At 37.2% G+C, this 22,491-nt stretch overlaps 1 protein-coding gene across 1 annotated transcript in view; it reads left to right on the plus strand.

Moving 5' to 3' along the window:
• LOC145999321 (uncharacterized) overlaps positions 1 to 22,491 on the plus strand; it is a 145,251-nt gene that overhangs the window by 7,685 nt on the left and 115,075 nt on the right. The window contains exons 2-3 of the mRNA XM_083136262.1: positions 1,391 to 1,553; positions 11,595 to 12,187. Of these exons, the coding sequence (XP_082992388.1) occupies positions 1,473 to 1,553; positions 11,595 to 12,187 (674 nt within the window). The 5' untranslated portion in view covers positions 1,391 to 1,472. The remainder of the gene's footprint in view (positions 1 to 1,390; positions 1,554 to 11,594; positions 12,188 to 22,491) is intronic.

A 22,491-nucleotide genomic window follows, 5' to 3' on the forward strand; every position in this document is an offset into this window, starting at 1 on the left:
TTTAACTAAATAACAAAGAATTACAATGTAATGTCCAGGGCATTACACCCTGTTCCATCATACAGTCTTCATTCTGTTGGTCCAAGAGTTTTAAACACCTCAACTATGTCACTGATGAATTTGATCACATAAGAAAAACGCTCCCTCATTGCTTGAAACTTTTATGAGCTTGAAAATGCTTCATCTTTTTATTTTCAAGAGTATAATATTGTATATTAACCTGTGATCGGTCTTGGGTGCATGCCACACTCACTTACAATTTAATAAAGTGTAATTTTAACAATATTTAAAATATTGGCCTGCAGCACACACTACCAACTTTTAGAGTACCACTGGAAGTACAACAAATTAATTTCAAACAATTAAAATTTGGATTTGAAATTCTTATACAATTAACAATTCTTTTTGTAGATTAATGTATTCCTTAACATCTGTGACTTGTGTTTGTAGATATATGTATTTCGTTCATGAACTAGTGAAATGGCAAATTAAACCACTCCACACCTGAAATTAAATATTATGTAGAGATAGATAAGTGTGTGTGTGTGTACGTATGCCATTTAATTGAATTAGTATTTTGTGGATACATTGTAATCACAGACCCTTTATAATGTTAATATATTTGTTTGGGGAATTGAGAGGTGGTAATATGTAAGGTTGAAATAGAGAAAACATCTGCTTATACCCTTGAATTTACTTTACCAGGAATTATACTTGAATTTTGTCATAGTCCTGTAGTGGCCATACTGAGTAAGAGATGTGAATGTATCTGGGAAAGTGACGATGTAATACGGGAATGACGAAAATATAATAGGAATAGAAATATACAAAGCTTTGTATAATTTAAAAATTCAGTTTACAACAAATTTTTGCAAGTTTGGTAGGGAATCAAGATGTTCAACTGTAACAATTGCTAAGAGGAATGTTTATATTTTTGTCTCAATACAAAATATATACGGGAACATTTAATTTGTAATAAATATCTACCTTTGAGGTACATAACTAAAATAAAAAGAAAGGCACATGGGGTGATGTTGAGGTATATAGCTCCAGGTATTCTTGATTGTGGCCAAAGTTGTGATGGCAATCAGTTTCCCTCCAGCATTGCCCCCAGGTACCCATTTATATGAGGCTGGGTGATCCTCAGAGCCATGCAGAAACGGAATTGTCTGGAAAATTTCCTTGTGCAGATCTGCCGTGAAATGAGCCTAGGTCTTCCGAGAGATAGCTAGATGCTCTACAAACTGAGCTATGGCGGGGTGGCTCTTGGTAGATGACTAAAGTTTTAATAAATACCCAGTATTTACCCAAATTTCATTTAGCTACCCAGTGTCTAAATACCCATGTCCCAGCCCTACCCTACTTATGACTTCAGTTTTCTTCATTCTAGGTTTCAGAGGATGACAGTTTGCCAAAGTTCGTGTGCTATCCGTGCATAGATAAGCCAGAGAATCTTGGAGGACTTCCATAACATGTCTTCTGAATCAGAAAACCTTCTCAATGAATACCCGTCATCTGCAGAAGAGAAGAAGAAAGGGGAGACGGGCTTTGAGGTAAAGTTAATTTTCTTACTTGAATATGTTGTAATAGTAACAAATAGTCAAATCAGCTAGACTGCACAATCGACCCTTGTGTTTTACCATTTGAAGTAAAAGAAAGAGGTGTTCGCTAATAGTACGTATTTCACACTACGATTTGCCACTGTTCATTTCTCAATTTGAAGTTACACTTCAATGAAATAATAAAAAATTTACTACTACATTACTCACCATAGATTGTTTCCTTTAACCTAATCCATGTTAGTTTTAAATACACAGTATTGCCAGGTCGAACTTTGGTTTTCAACGTGGATATGTATACGAATTTTCACTAGGATTGAACTCTTTTTCAATCATGTTTTCATTCGTATTTTTTTTTGTTGCCCATGTTCTAACATGCCTTTAAAGGATACCTTTAAAAAAAGGCTGGGCCACGGTAGTGCTCAATTACTCCACTGACGGAGCTGGAAATCAGGAAGGGGGCCAATTTTTATGAAAATTTTACAGTTCCAATTGTTTCCTCACCTTAAGTCATACATTTCTGGAATCCTTGATTCCTACTCTTTCCAAAGATGTATGATACATATTTCTATTCAGAAGGGTCGATTCGACATCCTTACCGTCGAATCTTATTTGCTCTTGGTGTGGTAATAGATGTATTTCTAAGGTATAGAAAGTATTATTTTTGCACCTGCTGTTACTAATAATGAAATCATGTATACTTCTTGAAGAACCACTGTGAAAGGAATATGTAAGGATCAGGGTTCTTGTGAATAAAATTGTATTTCATTCTACTCTATTCTGTTGTATTTTCATTTGTGTGTGTGGTGTGGACTTCATTGTAAAACTCTTTCAAAATACATGAGGAATGGAATATATGTAACTAGAACAAGATATTGCCATGCTTAAAAAAAAATTAAATCATTATATTTTACCCTACATTGTTGATAAATGTCTGTTAATGCACTCATCATAAAAAAATGATGATAATTAAGGCCACACCTATAGCGGGTAATAAAAACACCACATTCAACTTTTCAGTTTTCTAACGTGAGCGTTCATCAGGAATTTTGTACAATGAGGAGGTTGAAAGGCTAATATAACTGGTATTTTTAAAATATTTAAAAAATATTAAAAAAAACACAAAGAAATGGTTTTGTGAGTATGTTATTTACACAACAACGTTTCGAGAATCTACTGTTCTCTTCTTCAGGTCCGCCTGACCCTGTGGCCGAGAGGTTAGCATATCGCGCTGCGACGCCAAGGGTCCCGGGTTCGAATCCTGGTCGGGCTTGGTTGTTTGTGAATGTCCATTCATCAATTTCATCATTTCATCACTCATCCCCATCTTCGCAAATTAGCCAAGAGGCACAAAAACGCGAAGTAAAATAAACTAAATCAATCAATCAATCAATCTTCTTCAGGTCCAAAACTTTGAGTACGAGAAACTTCCCATAGCCATGTCAAAATATTTTAAATTGTTCAATGTTGAAATACGTGTTTTAGAAGGAAAGGGTCTTTTAACTTCAGGGACTGTTATTTTGTAACAGAATATGAAGGCAACATCAGTTCTAGGCATAGATTTTAAAATCCTGTCTAACCCATTTCAAACCCACATCCTTATTCCTGGTTTTTAAAATATCGACGTGCCTATGAAAAGTTTTTCATAGTCGAAGTTTTGGACCTGAAGAAGAGAACAGTAGATTCTCGAAATGTTGTTGTGTAAATAACATACTCACAAAACGTAAGTACCATTTTTTGGTGTTTTTTGAATATTTTTCAAATATTTTATATGTCACATCATATCTAAATTGGCCAAGATCGAGAATGTCTGGTGCCCTACCCTCACATCCCCTAAATGTGGCTCAATGGCACAGTGCAATATGCACAGGGAACTTTTATCATAGGCATGTCACAATTGACATAGAAAAGGGGTGCTACATCTAGTCCATATTCTTACCTCTGCAGTTAAAATAGCCAATTTTCTTTGCCTCGTGCATCCAATAGGGCAGTGGTTCTCAACCTTTTCCAATCGAGGACCCACCTTGAAGAATATTACACTTCGTGGGACCCAGGGGCACCTAAACCAGGGGGAGCTTCCCCCCAGTTCTCTGTTGGGACACCCTGTAAAGGGCCCAATGTATAACTCAACACAATTTCATTTTGTAACGAAATATTATTTATGTGATGGAAATTGCATAAATTATTTGAGAACTCTGTTTGAAATTACGCAGAATTCTGTTCTGAATGTGGTGTTTTACTCTCAGTATTTCTATTTCCAAATACACAGTTAATTAAGGAATGCACATTGTATATTATGATTAGGTACAAGAATAGAGAAAGGAGCATGGGAATACTGTAGTCCTGGTGTTCTTGAGTGAGTCAGTCCATCCAAAATTAGGTTTTGCACATGAATGTAAGCTACTTTTAACTTTCATTGTCGGTATCTGTTGATGCTTCGTTTACCTCACCTTATGAACTTCTGAGGTGCCAAAATTTGGAAGGTTTTGGTTTTGATTGTTTGCCTTCAAAAGAGACAAATGAAAGGAATGAGAAAACAAATCGATCATCTTCGTTCAGTACATAGCAGTGAATTATGGTGGTTGGATGTTGTTGAGCTCCGAGTTCAGAGAGAATGAAAAAAAGAAAAACTGGAACACTTTTTGACTATGTCAAGAAGAAATCCAAAAATGTGAGTAGTAACTTCGTTTGCAAACTCTTATATAAAACTTAATTCACTTATTAGATTTCATCAACCTATTAATTACTATTATCACATGTAAAACACTTGGCTCAGATCCATCCTGAAATATAGTTCTCTATACAGTACGTGCCTGTGATGGGGATATATAACTAATGGTTTTGCACCTGCAAACGGCCTTGAAGAGGCCTAATCTTGTATCTGTCTCAGAGAACTAAAGTATTTTGTGGAAATACCAGTATGACAACAATTTGGTGGAATATTAATTATGCAAATTGAACTATTATCAAACTAGGAGGATAAAATGAATATACGATATATATGTTCTTAATTTTTTATGATATTATCCTCATTTAGTTCTGAAAACGTCTGTAAACGATGGGCTATAGATATTCCGTGTTCCGATCAGTACCCATGATGCACAGTTAGGGCAACTATTTAGGCGGGTATTTATACAGGGTGTTCCTAAAGGTCGTTTACAACGCTTGGGAGGTGATTCCTCACACGAAAACAAGCAAAAAGTCAAAGTTCCATTTTTACGACAGAGGCTTCGTTTCCGAGATAGGAGCCTCGCAAAAGGTGACAAAGTGAACGTCACACTTAACTGGGACGAATACTATCACAGATAGAGAGGCGGTTCCAAGGGAATCATAAAGGAATCGTATGTGCTCAGTCCGGAAGTCACTATGAAAAGTTCACTGCACGCATGCGCAATGGAGTCCTCAAAGGAATTGGGGATTTCCAGCAACAACAATGCATGGAAAAGGTATGTAACGCAGCAAGAAGGACCGTGACAATGAGAAATGCGTTCAAGACAACACATCCCGACCTCAAACATCACAACATGACCACCGAACACAAAATCCGAAAAGTTGAGCACGGTTGCATACCCCAGTTACACGCGAGGAATGAACGAATCATGTCATGTGGCATACGAGAGACAGGAGGAGGGAAAGAAAAACACAATATCAGATGATTGCGACAACGTGTATTTTTACACGCGACAACTGCGTAATATCCCCCCCCACACACACACACAACAAACAACAAATGCTACAATATCTTACGCACAGACAGTCCGTGTCACTGTACACCAACTGAAGATGTCACTTTCACCACACAAAGGGGGTGGGGAGCAATACCAAAAGTGTTCTCACTGGTATTTGCCGAGGGCAATAATCACAGACGGTTTTCAAAATGTCTGCCGTTTACTTCTACGCAGAGATGACAGTGACGAATCAAGGATTGTCGAGTACGAGCAAACAAGCCAGGTGTATCTGCTACCGTCGCGGCGGCGACGTTGATGCGAGCAACGAGGTCCTCAGCTGATGTGACAGGTGTGTCGTATACGAGGGTTTTCATTTCTCCCCAGAAGAAAAAATCGAGAGGGTTGAGATCTGGCGACCTCGGTGGCCAAGGCACAGGCTCATCCCTACCAATGAACCTATTGCGAAACACGTCATGCAGGAAATGTCGTACATTACGATCGAAATGAGCTGGTGCACCATCGTGTTGGTACCACATTTCTTGCCGCAGTGCCAAAGGTACGGTCTCCAACAGTTCAGGCAGAACCTCACTAAGAAATGCATGATACGTGCGACCATTCAGGCGAACAGGGAGAAGTATGGTCCAATTAAATGATCATGTACTATCCCGCACCACACATTCACTGAAAACCTGTGCTGGTGATGGGCCACAAAAAGTGCATGTGGGTTGTCAAAGTCCCATACATGACTGTTTCTACTATTGAAGACATCCATCCTGGTGAAAATGGCTTCATCTGTCCACAATACGTTTGCCCCGAAGTGAGGGTTTGTGTCCAGCTGATGCAACAACCATTGGCAAAACTCCATACGAGGGCGAAAGTCACGAGGTAACAGTTCTTGTACTTTCTGCAGTTTAAAAGGGTGCATTCCTTCATCTGACAACACTCGCCAAACATTCACATGAGACGTGTTTCGTGCCCGAGCGAGCACTCTCGTACTGGTGCCAGGATGTTCTGCGACCGCTGTTAACACATCTTCTGCAAACTGATGTGTGCGTACACTTCGGGGTCTTCCAACTTCTTGTCGCGGTGGTAACACTGACCCTGTTTCACGCAGTCGACTGTCCACTACCTGAAAGAAGGTGTGAGACGGTAAACGTCTATGTGGAAAGCGTTCTCCATAAAGACGCCTTGCCTCACGGCTATTACCACGTGCCTCCCCATACATGAGATGCATGTCTGCTAGCTGCAGGGTCGTATACGCAGCCATCTGTGTAATAGGGAGCTGGAACTGCAAAGTATTGTTTTTGTTTAACACTGGCACACTGCACAAATTGGCCGTATCACCGTACGAACACCACAGACCAATTGTTGCGATACTTGACTTGCCCACTCCACCACGTCAACTTCTTTCAATACAACATACTAGTACTCTTCAATGCGTATGACAACCTAGAGCGAACTGCTGATCATATCCCAGCACCTGCAACACGATTGGGACGACTGCCGGAGAGAACCAACCCTTCGAGCTCCTCTCGCGGGAACAGCAGTCATGAAGGTCAAACGTAGACTACGAGAGCCAGACTTGCCTGTGCAGCGCTTCCAAAACTGGTCTCTTTTACGTCACAATGATCGCGTGCGAACACTTTTGGTATTGCTCCCCACCCCCTTTGTGTGGTGAAAGTGACATCTTCAGTTGGTGTACAGTGACACGGACTGTCTGTGCGTAAGATATTGTAGCATTTGTTGTTTGTTGTGTGTGTGTGTGGGGGGGGATATTACGCAGTTGTCGCGTGTAAAAATACACGTTGTCGCAATCATCTGATATTGTGTTTTTCTTTCCCTCCTGTCTCTCGTATGCCACATGACATGATTCGTTCATTCCTCGCGTGTAACTGGGGTATGCAACCGTGCTCAACTTTTCGGATTTTGTGTTCGGTGGTCATGTTTTGATGTTTGAGGTTGAACACATTTCTCATTGTCACGGTCCTTCTTGCTGCGTTACATACCTTTTCCATGCATTGTTGTTGCTGGAAATCCCCAATTCCTTTGAGGACTCCATTGCGCATGCGTGCAGTGAACTTTTCATAGTGACTTCCGGACTGAGCACATACGATTCCTTTATGATTCCCTTGGAACCGCCTCTCTATCTGTGATAGTATTCGTCCCAGTTAAGTGTGACGTTCACTTTGTCACCTTTTGCAAGGCTCCTATCTCGGAAACGAAGCCTCTGTCGTAAAAATGGAACTTAGACTTTTTGCTTGTTTTCGTGTGAGGAATCACCTCCCAAACGTTGTAAACGACCTTTAGAAACACCCTGTATAATTTAGCCCCCTAGTCTATTCTTTGTTTTGGGCTCTGCCGACATTATCATCATCATTACTTCCATTAATTGCATGCTCTGTATTAAAAACACTTCTAAACTTTAAAATATACACACATCTGAGAAAAAAATGACTTGAGTTAAAATGCAGTACTGTAAGAAGAAGTTATTTAAATGCTAGAAATTCTTCCCTCTACAAGTTGATTTATATGCACATCTGAGAAAAAGTTGACTTAAGTTAAAATGCATTACTGTAAAAAGAAGTTATTTAAATGCTAGAAATCCTTCCCTCTACATGTTGATTTACTTTGTAATTATTACATATGTAATGAATTTGAATAATCGATCGTCTTTGTCACTTCTGCCTCTTCAGCATCACATTTTTGTGCGACCCCTTCCTGGACTAGCGACCCTTAGGTTACAGCCAGTGACGTGTAGTGACGTTGATACTTGGGGTAGCAATCAGTGAGGTGCCCAAGGGCAGGTCGGTGTGGGTCATAGCCCCCCTCCCCCTTTATCGCTTAGCATTCCTAAAAAGAACAAGACAAGAGACGATTGTAAAATGAGCAATGACTACTAAAACGTAACTCCACCTCCTTTCGAGAATCAAAAACGATTTGATTTGACTAGGAAGCCAGAGTGAGATCCCAGCTTGGCCATGGGTGTTCTTTGTGTATGTCCCTTCATCAATTTTATCTTATCTTCGCGATTAGCCAAAAGTGGCAGGAAAGAGAAGTAAAATGAACCAAATCAAACAATCAATCAATGATTTGATTTTTGTTACTTAGAGTCGATTTTATTGTCACATTTGGTTAATCGTGAATATGATACTATAAAATTAGTGAAGGCACAAACACAAAGAACACCCAGGTCGAGGTTCGAAGCCGGGACTGCTCGTGTCGTAGCACAGTACTGTGATAACCATTCTGCCATGGTTGGTTGATTTGGTGTTGAACAGAAAGGCTAATTGGGACTGGACCTACAGTTCAAAGTGGAATCCGAACCACTATGTGCCTCCATCGGTTGATGACCCAGGACCACTTGCACTCCCCCCCCCCCCAGCATGTAGGTTGGCCTACAACAAAGATGACCGTTTGGATACATGAGTATCGGTAATTCAAACTGCATTTTCTCTCAGTGGTAATTTTGAATTGGATTTTTGAAACACCATCTTTGTGTATGATTAATGTTTGTTCAAAAATATTGCATTGCTTGATTTCCTTAATTTCTCCACCTCACGATCTCGTTACTGAAGGATCGAGGCTAAAGCCCTGGCCTGTACATAAGTTTTTCTATGTAACCACTCTTCACCCATTTAATTTAATCAACATTAATCATCATGGCAGAAGTTAGGTAAAGTGATGGAAGAGCTACGCTAAAAATAAATTAAAAATCCTCCCAGCCCATCTGTAGGGCATTGTGAAATCAGGAATCGAGAGATCTCTGTTTATGATTGCCCTCATGATTTCCATAAGTACATTAGCTTCTTATAGAGATTAAATCTATACAGTTAGAAGAAGTGATGGGAGGTGGCAAAAAGTCAATATATAAAAATGGATAAACAGCTTTTTGTAGTTTCTTCAATAATATTCATTTGGCTTTTTGAGTTCTTGAATGAATTTTTCATTCCACATTATTTCATTATTCAATACAGATTACAACACATATGAACAATAATGCGTGCTTGTCACAGGTTCCCGGCCTGGATTGTTCTTTGTGAGGTCCCTACATCAATTCCATCATATATATCACTCATTCTCATTTTTGCAATAACCAAATGTGTTGGAAAAGCGAAGTAAAATAAACCAAACCAACAACAACAATAAGAACGTTTATTTATTGACTGTTTAGCTTACCCAAATGTTTTAATTGGAGGCCAAGAGAGTAGTACATTTAAGTAAGTAAAACACTACTAAAAAGAGAGTGAGTAAATATTTGTTATTTAACTATTATATATTCCATATTTGAAAAAAAAAGAAAGAAAGAAAGCATAATATTTTTGTCTGCATATAATACGTTCCCATTTCATAAGTAATAAAACTACATTCCATATTATACATACACATTGTACAATGTTTGAATGTTGTGGTGTAAATACAGATAACATAAGTACTGCAGAAATTTTTTTCCCAAGTTCTTTAGAGAAATTACAATTGAATGAAGGGGAAACCAATCCCCTATCATTTCCTATAGGAGATAGACTGGAGCACTTGAAACCACGACCTTTAAGCCATTGCAGCGCGGTGGGGGGTGGGGCAAGGGAGATAGAGGCAGGAATCTTCCCTTTCCCTACCATCGGCTGTTCCTACCTGCAACTGGTGAGGCATAGGAACAGTCAGCTAGGGCAGCCTTGTCCGCAGATCGCGAGAAGCACGTATAAAACAGTGTTGCATATGGACTGTGGCTTCAACAAGACAATAAATATTGTGATTTGATAATAATTAGAGATGTGAGATTGATTGATCTATCTCTGCTAGATTAGCTACTCCTCAGTGCATGTCACTGGCTGTAGCCTAGTAGCAAATACCCACTGCTTCTATTTAAGAAAAGCAGGAAGACTAATGTCCTTGCTTTTATGCTATATTTTTCTTGTTAGTTTATTCATTGCATTGGCTCAAGAACTATTTACGAAGTGAAGTGACTCAAAAGCATGTTATCTTTGTGGTACTGTGTCAAGTACACATAAGGAGAAACTGGATAATATTAATACTATATGGACCATGAAATATTTCATTGAATGTTGTTTCCTTTCGTAAAAGTCGAGTAGAAGTTGAAAATATTTTGTTTTGCAAAATGTCACTGCTTTGTTTAATCAAGATTAGTAAAATTTCACTCGTACGTATGCCTGTAAACGTGTGTGTGCTACTTCATACTGCATTACTGTGGGTAGTGTCACTTATATAATGCGTAACCAATGCATATATATGTGTGAGCAACTGAGCATGTGCGAAGATATTAAACTCCCATAAAGGATTGTGGGAAGAAGTACAGCATATAAACAGTTTATGATAATCAAATTCTCAATCAAAAGTTGCAGATAAAATATTATGTTACAAAATTATGTAGTTTGAATGTAGATATTTTTTTTGTGCAGCTCATAAAGTTCAATCTATGAGGTGTTTCAATAATGGTAACTGAACAAGGTTTCTTTTGGATACTTCGTTATTTTTTTATTGAAACACTCTCTACCTTGATAGGTATATTATTGTTTTCAGAGATAGTAATTGTGATTACTAAGTTTCGAAGGTTAACTCGAGTGTGTATATTCTTAGGTCTGTACTTCAGATTCTTTATTTTAAAAAAATTCTCCCCCCCCCCAAATGTCTGAAGGAATCGGCACCTATGGTGGGACCCATAAGCATGGGTGCCGGCAGAATTACTTGTAAAGGTGTGCACCCAGTTTATAATCATATTTTTGCTAACATCGACTCTTTTAGATACCCTATTTTACGCTTCCTTAAATAAGTTACACATACTTAATTCAAGAAAAGTAAATATGTAATTTAAAAGACTAATTTACTCTACTTTAAAATCTAACTAAATACACATGCTGAAATGGAAAACAATTGTTTTATGCAGCTAGCTTTGTAATTCAAGCAGTCTCGATGGCAATGTGAAATGATGACACTTGACACCTCTGAGCAACCACATACACACACACACAAAGGTGGTTTGAAATATCAACTGACACCTGCAGTCAACATGCATGTGACTATGTGCAACACGGGTTGAATTAAAATTGTTAAAACAAAGATTTTTTAAGACACATGAAATAATTTTTCGAGTCCTACTTTGCAACCCACCAAATGCCCTCTCGGGACCCATCAGTGGGCAGCGCCCCATAGGTTGAGAAACGATGCACTGTGTGCATCAAACCTCACATCCATTTTTTTCTTTAGAAAGTCAAAGACATAAAGTGCATAGAAGTTTGTGTGTGTGTGTATGTTTTTTTTAAAATTATAAACTGTGACTTAAAGAAAATCTGATTAAATATTTTTTAAATAAAAATGGTGATTTTAATCCACCCTCCTTGTCATTGTATTTCAGAAGTGGTGCTGGTCTCATGGTAGTCAAGAAAATTTGGCTGCTCCAATGTCTGATACGGGTTTCTCTTCTGTGGAAGTGCGCATTGAGTCTGAAACAGAAAGTGCTGATCCATTAGTTTGTGAACAAACATCTCTGGAGAATGTGTGGCTTCCGGATGAGTCATGTGTCAAGACTGAAACCGAATCATTCGAGGAACCTCCTGATGTTGATATCTCTGTTGACATCAAACCATCTAATGAGTGCATAGAGGATGCTTCTGTTGACATCAAACCATCTAATCAGTGCATACAGGATGCTTCTGTTGACATCAAACTATCTAGTGAGTACATGAAAGAAATGTCATTTTGTAAAGTGGAAAGTGTGAGTGGTGAAAGTTGGATGCATTTTGAAGACAAAACTCCGGAAGTTTCTAGTGGACAAAATGTTCATAAAAGTGAAGGATTTTATCCATGTGATCACGGACAATTTGTTGAAAAAATGCCAGCTGAAGACAGTGACAATGGTGAATTAATTTTAAGTGAAGATGAGGACATGAAGTATAGTGTAGAGAATCCTGACCAAGTAGAAAGTGAAGTGGCAGAACCTGGAGAAAGGTAGGTGGAGGAAATTTTAGTACATGGATTGAAAATGAGCATGAGAGCACTAAGGTTCAAGATTGGACCTTATTACTTACGAGGTATGATTCATGTAATTTCTGTATTGTGCCACCAGTGCTGAAGGGTTACACATAAGATTGTCCATATAAGATATTTCCCCACTATGTCAGATTAGAATGAAATTTGTTACATGATATTGTTAGATATATATAAGAACCCATATTTTTTTTATATTTGGAATATTCACTCTAGTTTGGTATTTATAGTGCTTTGAAATTTCCTGCCATTTGATGCCCACCCCTTTTTTGTGGGATGAAGCAATGTATACAGTGGCGTGTCCATGATTTTCGAAAGGAGGGGGACTACATATACTTTTTTGGTTGTCAGTCTGCATTTTGTCATCTTTTCCTGCATCCTAGATTTGGCATTTTGCCTTTTTTTTCTTCGAAAAAACTACCCTTTTTTTTAAGATAAAGCCCGGAAGAAACCCAGGCAAAATTCGTTTGTTTTTTCAGGTTATGTTTATAAATATATATATTTTAAAAATGAAATACATTTTTCCCTGATAGTAATATATTGAAACATCCAATTTGTATTGTTTTAGTTCACTGAATCAAAAACTATTTAATATTTTCTGTTAACATGGTGAAGAATTGACAATCAAGGTCTTGCACCTTGAAATGATTAAACTAAAAACATACATAACCCATGCTGCAACAGACCATTGAGTGCCCAGGCCTACCTACAGACTGCCGGCTGCACTCCCTCTTGATCCTACTCTGAGGTGGGAGATTATCAAACCAGTTACAGGGTGATGTGTGGTAAGCACGACGAACCCCCAGTCGTCGTCGTAGATTTTCATGATCGGGTTACGCTACTGATAGCTCCCCAATGTAATCATGATGGTGAGTGTTCACCAGTCTCATACACAGGCAAAAATCTCAGGAGGAAAGCTGTTACGTTTCCCCAAGGAGACTCAAACCTGCACACGTCTGATAGCTGGAGCCCAAAGCATAACAGCACAACCACAGTGCGGGACAAATGATGAAATTATCTAAGATACTATATTCTGAAAAATTCTACTCTTGCTGGATGGTGTAACAGTTAATATATATCTATGATCAGTTCCCAGGGTTGCGCATTGCAATTCTATACTTTTACTTGATAGCTGTGGTGGTTTAGTGGACTTTAATGGCAGAGTGATTGGCACAGCATGCTGCAATGCCAGGGGTCCCTGGTTCGGACATGGATGTTTGCAGAAAAATACAAATACTGAAAAATTGAGAAAATAGAGAGAAAAAGCAGGGATACTACTACTTAGGAGGATTACTTTTATTACAAATGTGAAGAAAAAAGTAGACAGGCTGTCTGACTGCCCATGCAGAAGACCCGGGTTTGAATCTTGGGGTGAGTGATCTAAGGTCAGAATTTTTCCAGTTTTGTCCCTGCATAAAGCAGCTCTGGAACTCACCCACCCTTAAATCAATGGATCCAAGGGTGTTGGGGGTGGGAAGGCGGATAAAGGCAGCCGGAGTTTGATTCTGATCACATTATCTTCAAAATGACCGAGATGAAGAATATGTCTGGCCCTACTCCCATATCCCCTGAATGTGCCTTCATGGTGTGGTGCTATATGCATGGGGAACTTTACCTTTACCTACTATACAACATACAGTAGCTACACACACACTTTTAATTCTGCTTCAATACAGTTTGTTCGCAGTTCAAGTTTAAATATCTCCTAGGTGTATTAACCATGTCAATATTATAATTATTTTCCTGTAGTTTACGGTTATTACAAGCATAAGAAAACAGAACGAAAATAATTCTACAATGTAAGCAATGCGTACATACAAGAAAAAGAATATTATAAGGCTGACAGATTTAATTGTCTTGACTGATTTCATCCAAATGGAATACTGTATCAATCCTCCAAAATATCTGTTTGCTATGAAACTAACAGTTCCCATTAGTGGCCCGTATTTGGATCCCAACATACATATGCACTATATTGTTAAAGAAAATTATTTGTCAAGCCATAGCTTAAGAAATGCCCTAAAATATTTAGGTATCTTTTCTTAATGTCCAAAAATGTAGTTTACGCAGATATTTGAAAGTGGCATCAGAAGCTACCTCAGAATATGAAAAATAATTACCACTTCGATCGGGTGAATACACCTATAACTTATTTATTTCATACATTTTTACATTGCTACTTACGTATTCTACATCGTGGAACATCTTTTAAGGTGTTATTATGAATTTCTCAAGGAAATAATGTCCATTTTTCACATTACGACTACTTATTGTTGTTCGTTTTTTCGCTTCCCTAACATACAGTATGGCGCGAGAGTAATGGTTCATCACACGTCGTGCTTGTGTTTTGTTGATGTTCCAACCTTCTTAATGGAAAAATACCTACTTTCGTGTTACTAATTTTGTATTTTTTCCTAGGTTTGAAATTGTGATTCGTGATCGCATTGCACCACAAACCATTCAATGATACCCCCACAAACCATTCACGGATAGCCCCACAAACCATTCTTGCAAAACCCCAAAAATCATTTACGATCGAATAACCATCCATGGGTAGCCCCATAAAGCGTCCACACACCATCACGGTAAGGTTAGGTTAGGTTACTTACATTAGGCAAACATAATTAAAAAATGGTGTCGTTGGAAACACTTACAAGGGGTTACATCATCAAAGGCACGGGACATCTGGTTCACGTAGAGGAAGGAAATGAAAGCAACGTCAATTGCATGTCAGAGATATATTTTCCTAGAAAAAAAAACAACATAAATTCTAGCTAAAGAAAGATAGAAAACACATTCATGAACTTCCACAGAAAGTGATTTCCGTATGTAGTTTCTTCTGTAAAAATGAAGAAATCCGTATTCACTAGATCGAAGTGTTACCGAAAAATCTATTTTTCATCCACCATCTTGAAATACTTTCAACAAATGCAAATGCTAAATAAAATCATTCCCTGGGTGTATCTATTTGCAACATGAATTTAAGCTTAAAACTGTCCTAACGTAGCTGAGACTTGTTTTCTTAATCTACGAAAATCTAACCTGAAATATTTGCATATCTTCAAACTCTTGCAAGGCATGTTAAATCAGTCTGTCGTCCACCATCTTTAAACAGGGTGACAATTTTTTCTCAAACATGACACCAATCCTTTAAGTTATCTTGAAACTCTAAAAATTGCAACTCAAAAACTTGACATTTATGCCAAAATGTATGTTTGCAATTTTACCACCACCCCTCTCCTAAACTATGAAATATAATTTTAAAAGTTTTACTGCAAAATTACAGACCGAGGAATTATCTACAATGACTGGGTTTAGTTTCTTATACTCCGAATATCATTGTAGACACTTTTGGGGAAAAAGAGAACATGGTATAGATTGTGCATGCAACATGAGGAAAATCAGTTTTTCATTCACCATCTTGAAACACATTGTTCAATTTCACTGACATGTAATACCATTGCAGTCTGTCAAGTTTTCTAGGTGCAGAAACATGTTATCATGGTCACTAAATAGATGACTTGTCATTCTTTGCCCATCCACCCCACCCATGCTCCTCCTAAGTCATGCATTATGTCTTGAGACTTTTATTGTGAATTTTCAGTGCCGGTAATGTCAGAATGCCCCTGAAAGTTTTATGCACAAACCTCGAAATTGTAGTCTGTAAAAAGGTTTGAAAATGTCTTAAATGGTCAAAATAAGAAAGTATACGTATGCATTGTATTCCCCCTATATTTAAGATAAAAGGAAATTGTGGTAGATTATGAGAGTGCTAGACTTCTTGGGTATAGAGCTCCTAACCACAAATAAGATTTATCCTACATTGGCAAGGAACCCATTACGTTCAATCAATGCACTGAACTGGAGGGAGGGGTCAGTGCCCAGTGCAAGGCATTGGAAGGAAAACAGAACATTTGCACATATACTAAATTTTGAGAAATCAAATGAATCATTTGAAAAGTGTTTGGTTTAATTATACCACAGTTTACTTTATTCTACTTTCATGACTTTTCAATAAAATGTACTCAATTCTCCTTTGTAATGCCTCTCTCCAGAGACAACCCATTCATTTATACAACAAGAAAATCTAAATTCTTGCAAAATCTTAAAAAATATCCATGTTGTTTTTGTAGGTTTGCATCAAAATATTTCATAGCTCGAGGGGGCATGGTCCCCTTGACCCCCCCTGGGTACGGGCCTGACCCAGACACATGCATATGTGTGTGTGTGTGTGAGACAAGGGAATTGCTGCATGAATGACAGAGCACACTGAAATACATTGATCAATATGATCCACAATTTTCGAATTTTTGTTTCTGCACTTCATTTTTTTAAAGAAAATATATTGTTTTTTTTATTTATTAAAAATATTAATGTTCAATCTTCCAGTAAAGAAACATACACTCCAGACTCAAAATTGTATTGAGTAACTGACAGCAAAATATTTTACTTGGCACCCAGTTGGTGTGTGTGCTGGTAGGGGGGTTATTACTTTGACCATGTGTGGAATCAAAACTTAGGTATTTCAGCTTGTTGGCAACACTTGTGACAGTAACAAGCATCATGTGCCTAAATATTGACCATATATTTATATGGAGAATCATAAATCGTAAGTTTGCACTGGAATTTTGTACACTTGGCAACACTGTTGCTAGATGCCAGTCCACGTAGCTTGTTTTGAAATTCCAAGAGCTAGTCATAAATACAGCAACTAGAAGTCTATTTTGTGGAGACTGTATATTCATTTTAATCTCTATGACTTGTGACATTTTTCTACGCGGATTAATAATAAAACCATTACGTTATATTACCGCGTAAAAACCTCACAGTTGCTAAAGATAAATAGAGATGGCAACACCAGGCATGCAAAATGAAGAATTAGCATAATATATTAAATATCTTTATAAATAAGAACAAAGCAAATTGGAAAGATGAAAAAATAATATAATCTACTATAATAAGATAAAGAATAAATATAAAAGAAATAAATTAATATATATATATTCGATTAATCAAATCAGTGATCATATGTAAGTTAATATGGAAATGAAAGAAGTCAAAGCACTGATACAAGTTTGTGTCTTTGAACAGATATTGCATCTGTCTGATTGATTTACCATTTCCATAGCGGGAATTTTGTTTACATCAGTGGCGGTGCATTCCAGTTGACGTCCCACAGCACTTTTTGTTGTGCGTTTCAAGCGTAGCACCTACTTGGATGCTCATGTGAGTCGTTTGGCACCAAGTATACACTCTGTTGTGCCCAGTTAGTGTTGGCACGTTCCAATCACAGCCGCAAGGGAGGAGATTAGTATATTTCCCAAAGTTTAAGAGGAAAAGGATATATAAATTCATAAATCGTCAAAAGTTGAAATAGGAGGAAGTCCAGATCCAGATCTGTCCATTAAGAAGGAAGCTCACGTAGGAAATCCAGGAGGAAGTTCTGACCTGTCCATTAAGAAGGAAGTCCAAATCCAGATGTGTCCATTAAGAAGGAAGCTCATGTAGGAAATCCAGGAGGAAGTTCTGACCTGTCCATTAAGAAGGAAGACCAGATCCAGACTGTCCATTAAGAAGGAAGTCCAGATAGAAGAATATACAAATTGAAGAAAATTAATAATAAAAAACATATTGAGATAAAACTTGACTATAGATGAGAATTATAGAGAAAAGTAGCTCATCATGGAAATAGAATATTCTATGTCCATGTATCCTTGTTTATATAATATATTAGTTTAAACGTCTCCATTGGAAGGCATCCTGTATGGTTTTGTTGTCTAAAAAGAACCCTACCCTGTAGATATTCTAGCTGAGGTTTAAGATTCAGATTCATGCACTTTGCACCAAAATGGAGGTAGCATTAATAAATGGCGACCAACTTTTGGGGCTAGAGAATTAGAAACCAAACAGCAAAGAGAAAAAGAATAATTGAAAATGGAAGAATAGGATAAAGATGGAAATGAGAATGCAGAAGCTACAATGAAGGACGATGGAAAGAAAAGGGAAACTTTCAGTTGTTGTGGAGAGAAATTAAACAAGGAAGATTATTGTTTGTACCACATGTAAGGAAACGAGACATCAGATGTGCGAAGGAATAAGAAAGGAAAAATTTATATGAATAAGCAAAAGGGAAGAAGGTTACATATGTAAGAAATGCAAAAATGTAAAGCTGAAAGAAAAACAAAAGAAGACATAAGAAATAAATATATTAGAATTGTTTCAAAAAATGTCAATACAGCTGGAAGCGAACGCTCAAAAAAAAGAGTAGAAGAAAGTAACAGAGAAGTAAAAGAAAAGTATAAGAAAGCAATAGGAAAGGGGAAGAAAACAGCAGAGAAGTATAAGAAAAGTTGGAAGAAAGCAATAGGAAAGTGGAAGAGAACAACAGAGAATTAAAAGAAAAACTAGAGGAAAGTAATAGAAAGATCGATGAAAATAATAGGAGATTAGAAGAGAAATTTGATAACAGGTTCAAAGAGAGTAATAAAAAACTGACAGATATGATAGAAGAGGGAAGAAGCAAAAGTAGAGAAATGTATGCAAGAATAGCTATGCATGTGAAGAAAATAGGAAGTTGGTGGAGAAGGAGATAGATGATAGAAGTCTAGAGATGAATAGAAGGATAAAGGAAGAAGTGTCGAGGTTGAGAGAAGAAAAGGCATTAGAACTTCAGGAAGTTCAGGAAAGAACTTTGTTCGTGGAAAAGGAAATTATGGAAAATAGAACCAAACTGAATGAAGCCACGATGAAAACGGATAAGAAGGAAAAGGAAACAGACAGAAAATTAAATGGGGCAGTGTCAAGAATAGAGAAGACAGAAAAGAAAGAAGAAGTAGAGAGGAAGTTAGGAAAGCTATTCGTAAAAGAAGGAAACATAAAACCTAGGTTTTGAGAAAGTGAAGAAACGAATGTTAAGAAAGAGATGAGAGAAGAGAGTTCAAGCGATGAATCGACAACGGAGAAAGAAGAGAAGCATAAGAGATATAGAATAGCGGGACGTCACAAGAAAAGGAAATGGAAGAGTAGGGAAGAGGGAAGTAATAATGAAATGCTCTTGGACATTGGAAAACGAATTCCCGAGAGACGAGAACTATAGGGCCAGGTTACCTAGGCCACAAGGATTGCAACATCTTCCAAAATTCAACGAGAATAAATCTGATAAATGTCCCAGAAAGTTTTTAAGGGAACTAACAACAAATGTCAGACTTATGAGGATCCTCAAAGCAATGATTTTGAACGTCATAGAGACATGTTTTGAACAGTCGGCAGCAGGATGGTATCAACTGAATCAGCACAAATTCAGAAATTTTAAAGAATTCAGCCGAAAATTCTTAAATTTCTACTGCAGTGAAGATATAAAAGAAAGGCAGCTAGAAGCATTGAAGAGAAGATATGTAGATTGGTCCAAAGTCGACAGCCTAGAAGAACATATGTGGGAGAATAGCAGTAGTTAAGATAAAAGCAGTTGATGATTTGATTGAATATCTAAGAACCGAAGATATAGATAAAACAGAGAAGAAACTATATGTTTAGAAGTTAAATAGAGGCCAAAATATTATTCAGATAAGAGACTCACAAGCTCACTTGAAGACGTCAGACAAGTCATCACGATAGAAAGGGAACGTAATATCATAGGAACTGTTGATGGGAATATGAATCTCCAAGGAATAAGTTTCACTGACGACTCAACCTTACCAAAAAGCTGGATGCGTAATGCCAATGGTGGAACAACATTTTGAGAAAAATAGGCTGGACATGATCTACGTTAACGAAGGGAAGGTGTGAAGACAATTAATGTACTAAATGATATGCTACGTATTCCTATGAAAAAGAAATTGGGAAGAGAAAAATGGAAATGTGCATTAAGAATGAGAATCTTGTGTATAAGACGAAGAATAACATATGAGTTATAGAAATGAATAGTGAAAATGAAAGATAATTATAATGTATATGTCGATGATACATGAGATAAAGATGATGCATGTAAGAATGTACTCAAAGTAGACAGTAGAAGCGAAAAATGTGCTATTTGAATTGTAGTAATTCATTTATGAAGAGCCTAGACCATCTTTAATATATGTTTGTCATGTACAGAAAAAGACTGATATCTGCCGACAAGAAAAGAGTTGAGTGTTACAGAAATTATAGAAATAGAGCATCTTAGGAGAAACAAAAGAATAGAGACGTGCCAGTTCCTGAAAAGAAAGCAACGAAACAGAAGCCAAACGAAGATGCTGCGAATGCTAAATATAGTTTGTGAAAAGGAGAGCTGTGTATACATAGGGAGTTTTGTGAATCCAATGTGAAGATTGATGAAGATCGAAGAATAGATGAAGGAAAGAAGAAATTTAGAAGGAAGATTTAAATATAGATGTACGTAGGTGTAAATTAGGAAGAAGAAAATTTTTTCTATCTTCATATTGTTACGATGAAAATTTTTCATGGACAACAGGGGGAATATTGTGTTATGTATCCAATAGGACCAAGTAATGTAAATAGTTTGCTAAATAGGAATAGAGATGGCAGCACCAGGCATGCAAGATTAAGAATTAGCATAATATATTAAATAACTTTATAAATAAGAACAAAGCAAATTGGAAATGTGAAAAATAATAAAATTACTGTATGAAGATAAAGAATAAATATAAAAGAAATAAATTAATATATTCGCTTAATCAAATCAGTGATCATATGTAAGTTAATATGGAAATGAAAGAAGTCAAAGCACTGATACAAGTTTGTGTCTTTGAACAGATATTGCATCTGTCTGATTGATTTACCATTCCCATAGCGGAAATTTTATTTACATCAGTGGCGGTGCATTCCAGTCGACGCCCCATAGCACTTTTTGTTGTGCGTTTCAAGCGTAGCACCTACTAGGATGCTCATGTGAGTCGTTTGGCACCAAGTATACACTCTGTTGTGCCCAGTTAGTGTTGGCACGTTCCAATCGCAGCCGCAAGGGAGGAGATTAGTATATTTCCCAAAGTTTAAGAGAAAAAGGATATATAAATTCATAAATCGTCAAAAGCTGAAATAGAAGGAAAGGCAGAAGGAAGTTCAGATCCAGATCTGTCCATTAAGAATGATGTCCAAATCCAGATGTGTCCATTAAGAAGGAAGCTCACGTAGGAAATCCAGGAGGAAGTTCTGACCTGTCCATTACGAAGGAAGTCCAGATCCAGACTGTTCATTAAGAAGGAAGTCCAGATAGATGAATATACAAATTGAAGAAAAGAAATAACAAAAAACATATTGAGATAAAACTTGACTAGATGAGAATTATAGAGAAAAGTAGCTCATCATGGAAATATTCTATGAAAATATTCTATTTCCATGTATCCCTGTTTATATAATATATTAGTTTAAACATCTCCATTGGAAGGCATCCTGTCTGGTTTCATTGTCTACAAAGAACCCTACCCTGTAGATATTCTAGCTGAGGTTTAAGATTAAGATTCATGCAACTTGCACCAAAATGGAGGTAGGAAGGTGTTATTCTGTACAAGAGAAGCAGTTCTGCTAAATTCATTCACCCTGGACTAAAACTCGTTTCATTAATGGAATTAAAATATCTCAATTAAGGTCTGTCAAAGGAAAGAAGTCTTCTATAAAACTTTTGGGAGGAGTAAGTTCTTCATGATTGACAGATTCTAGGATGCCAGTTAGTTTGCTCCACCACTTATCATATAGTTTCCAAGCCAACACTACCCACCTGCACTGTGCCCTTAGACTAAGGAACTTTAAGGATTGTGAAAGGATGCAAGCAACCTTGTGGTTTGTCAATAAGTAAGGATGTTTGACAAACTTGCTTCATTGCATTTAAGGTAAGTCATGTGATGAAAGGGGCAAATTTGATTTCCATGTTAGTTGATAATTTCATGAAAATACCACTTTTTTTGTGTATGCACTTGACTATGAAGATGTATCTGTATTGCTGTGGTAACTGTAGAAATGAAATTGGATAAGTAGCTATACAGGCATGGGATTTAACCTCATAGTGTTTGATATTCAAGCACTACATGGGAAATGGAAATCTACTTCCGTAGTTTTTTTTCTTTTTATCAGGTAGGCTACATATTGTATTCCTATGTTCTTCTTAAAGATTCGCATAACCACTTTTTATAGATGCAAAGTAATCTAACACAGTTATTTTTAGTGGTTAATATTTTATTTTATCTGCGATGTTTTGTTCTGGTTTCTTAGAACTTTCTGAAGCTACACTAAGAGATGCATACAAAAATACAACCTCACATGGCTACTCA

This window comes from Lepisma saccharinum, chromosome 15 (genome assembly GCF_977018435.1).
Source record: "Lepisma saccharinum chromosome 15, izLepSacc3.1, whole genome shotgun sequence".
Classification (NCBI taxonomy): domain Eukaryota; kingdom Metazoa; phylum Arthropoda; class Insecta; order Zygentoma; family Lepismatidae; genus Lepisma; species Lepisma saccharinum.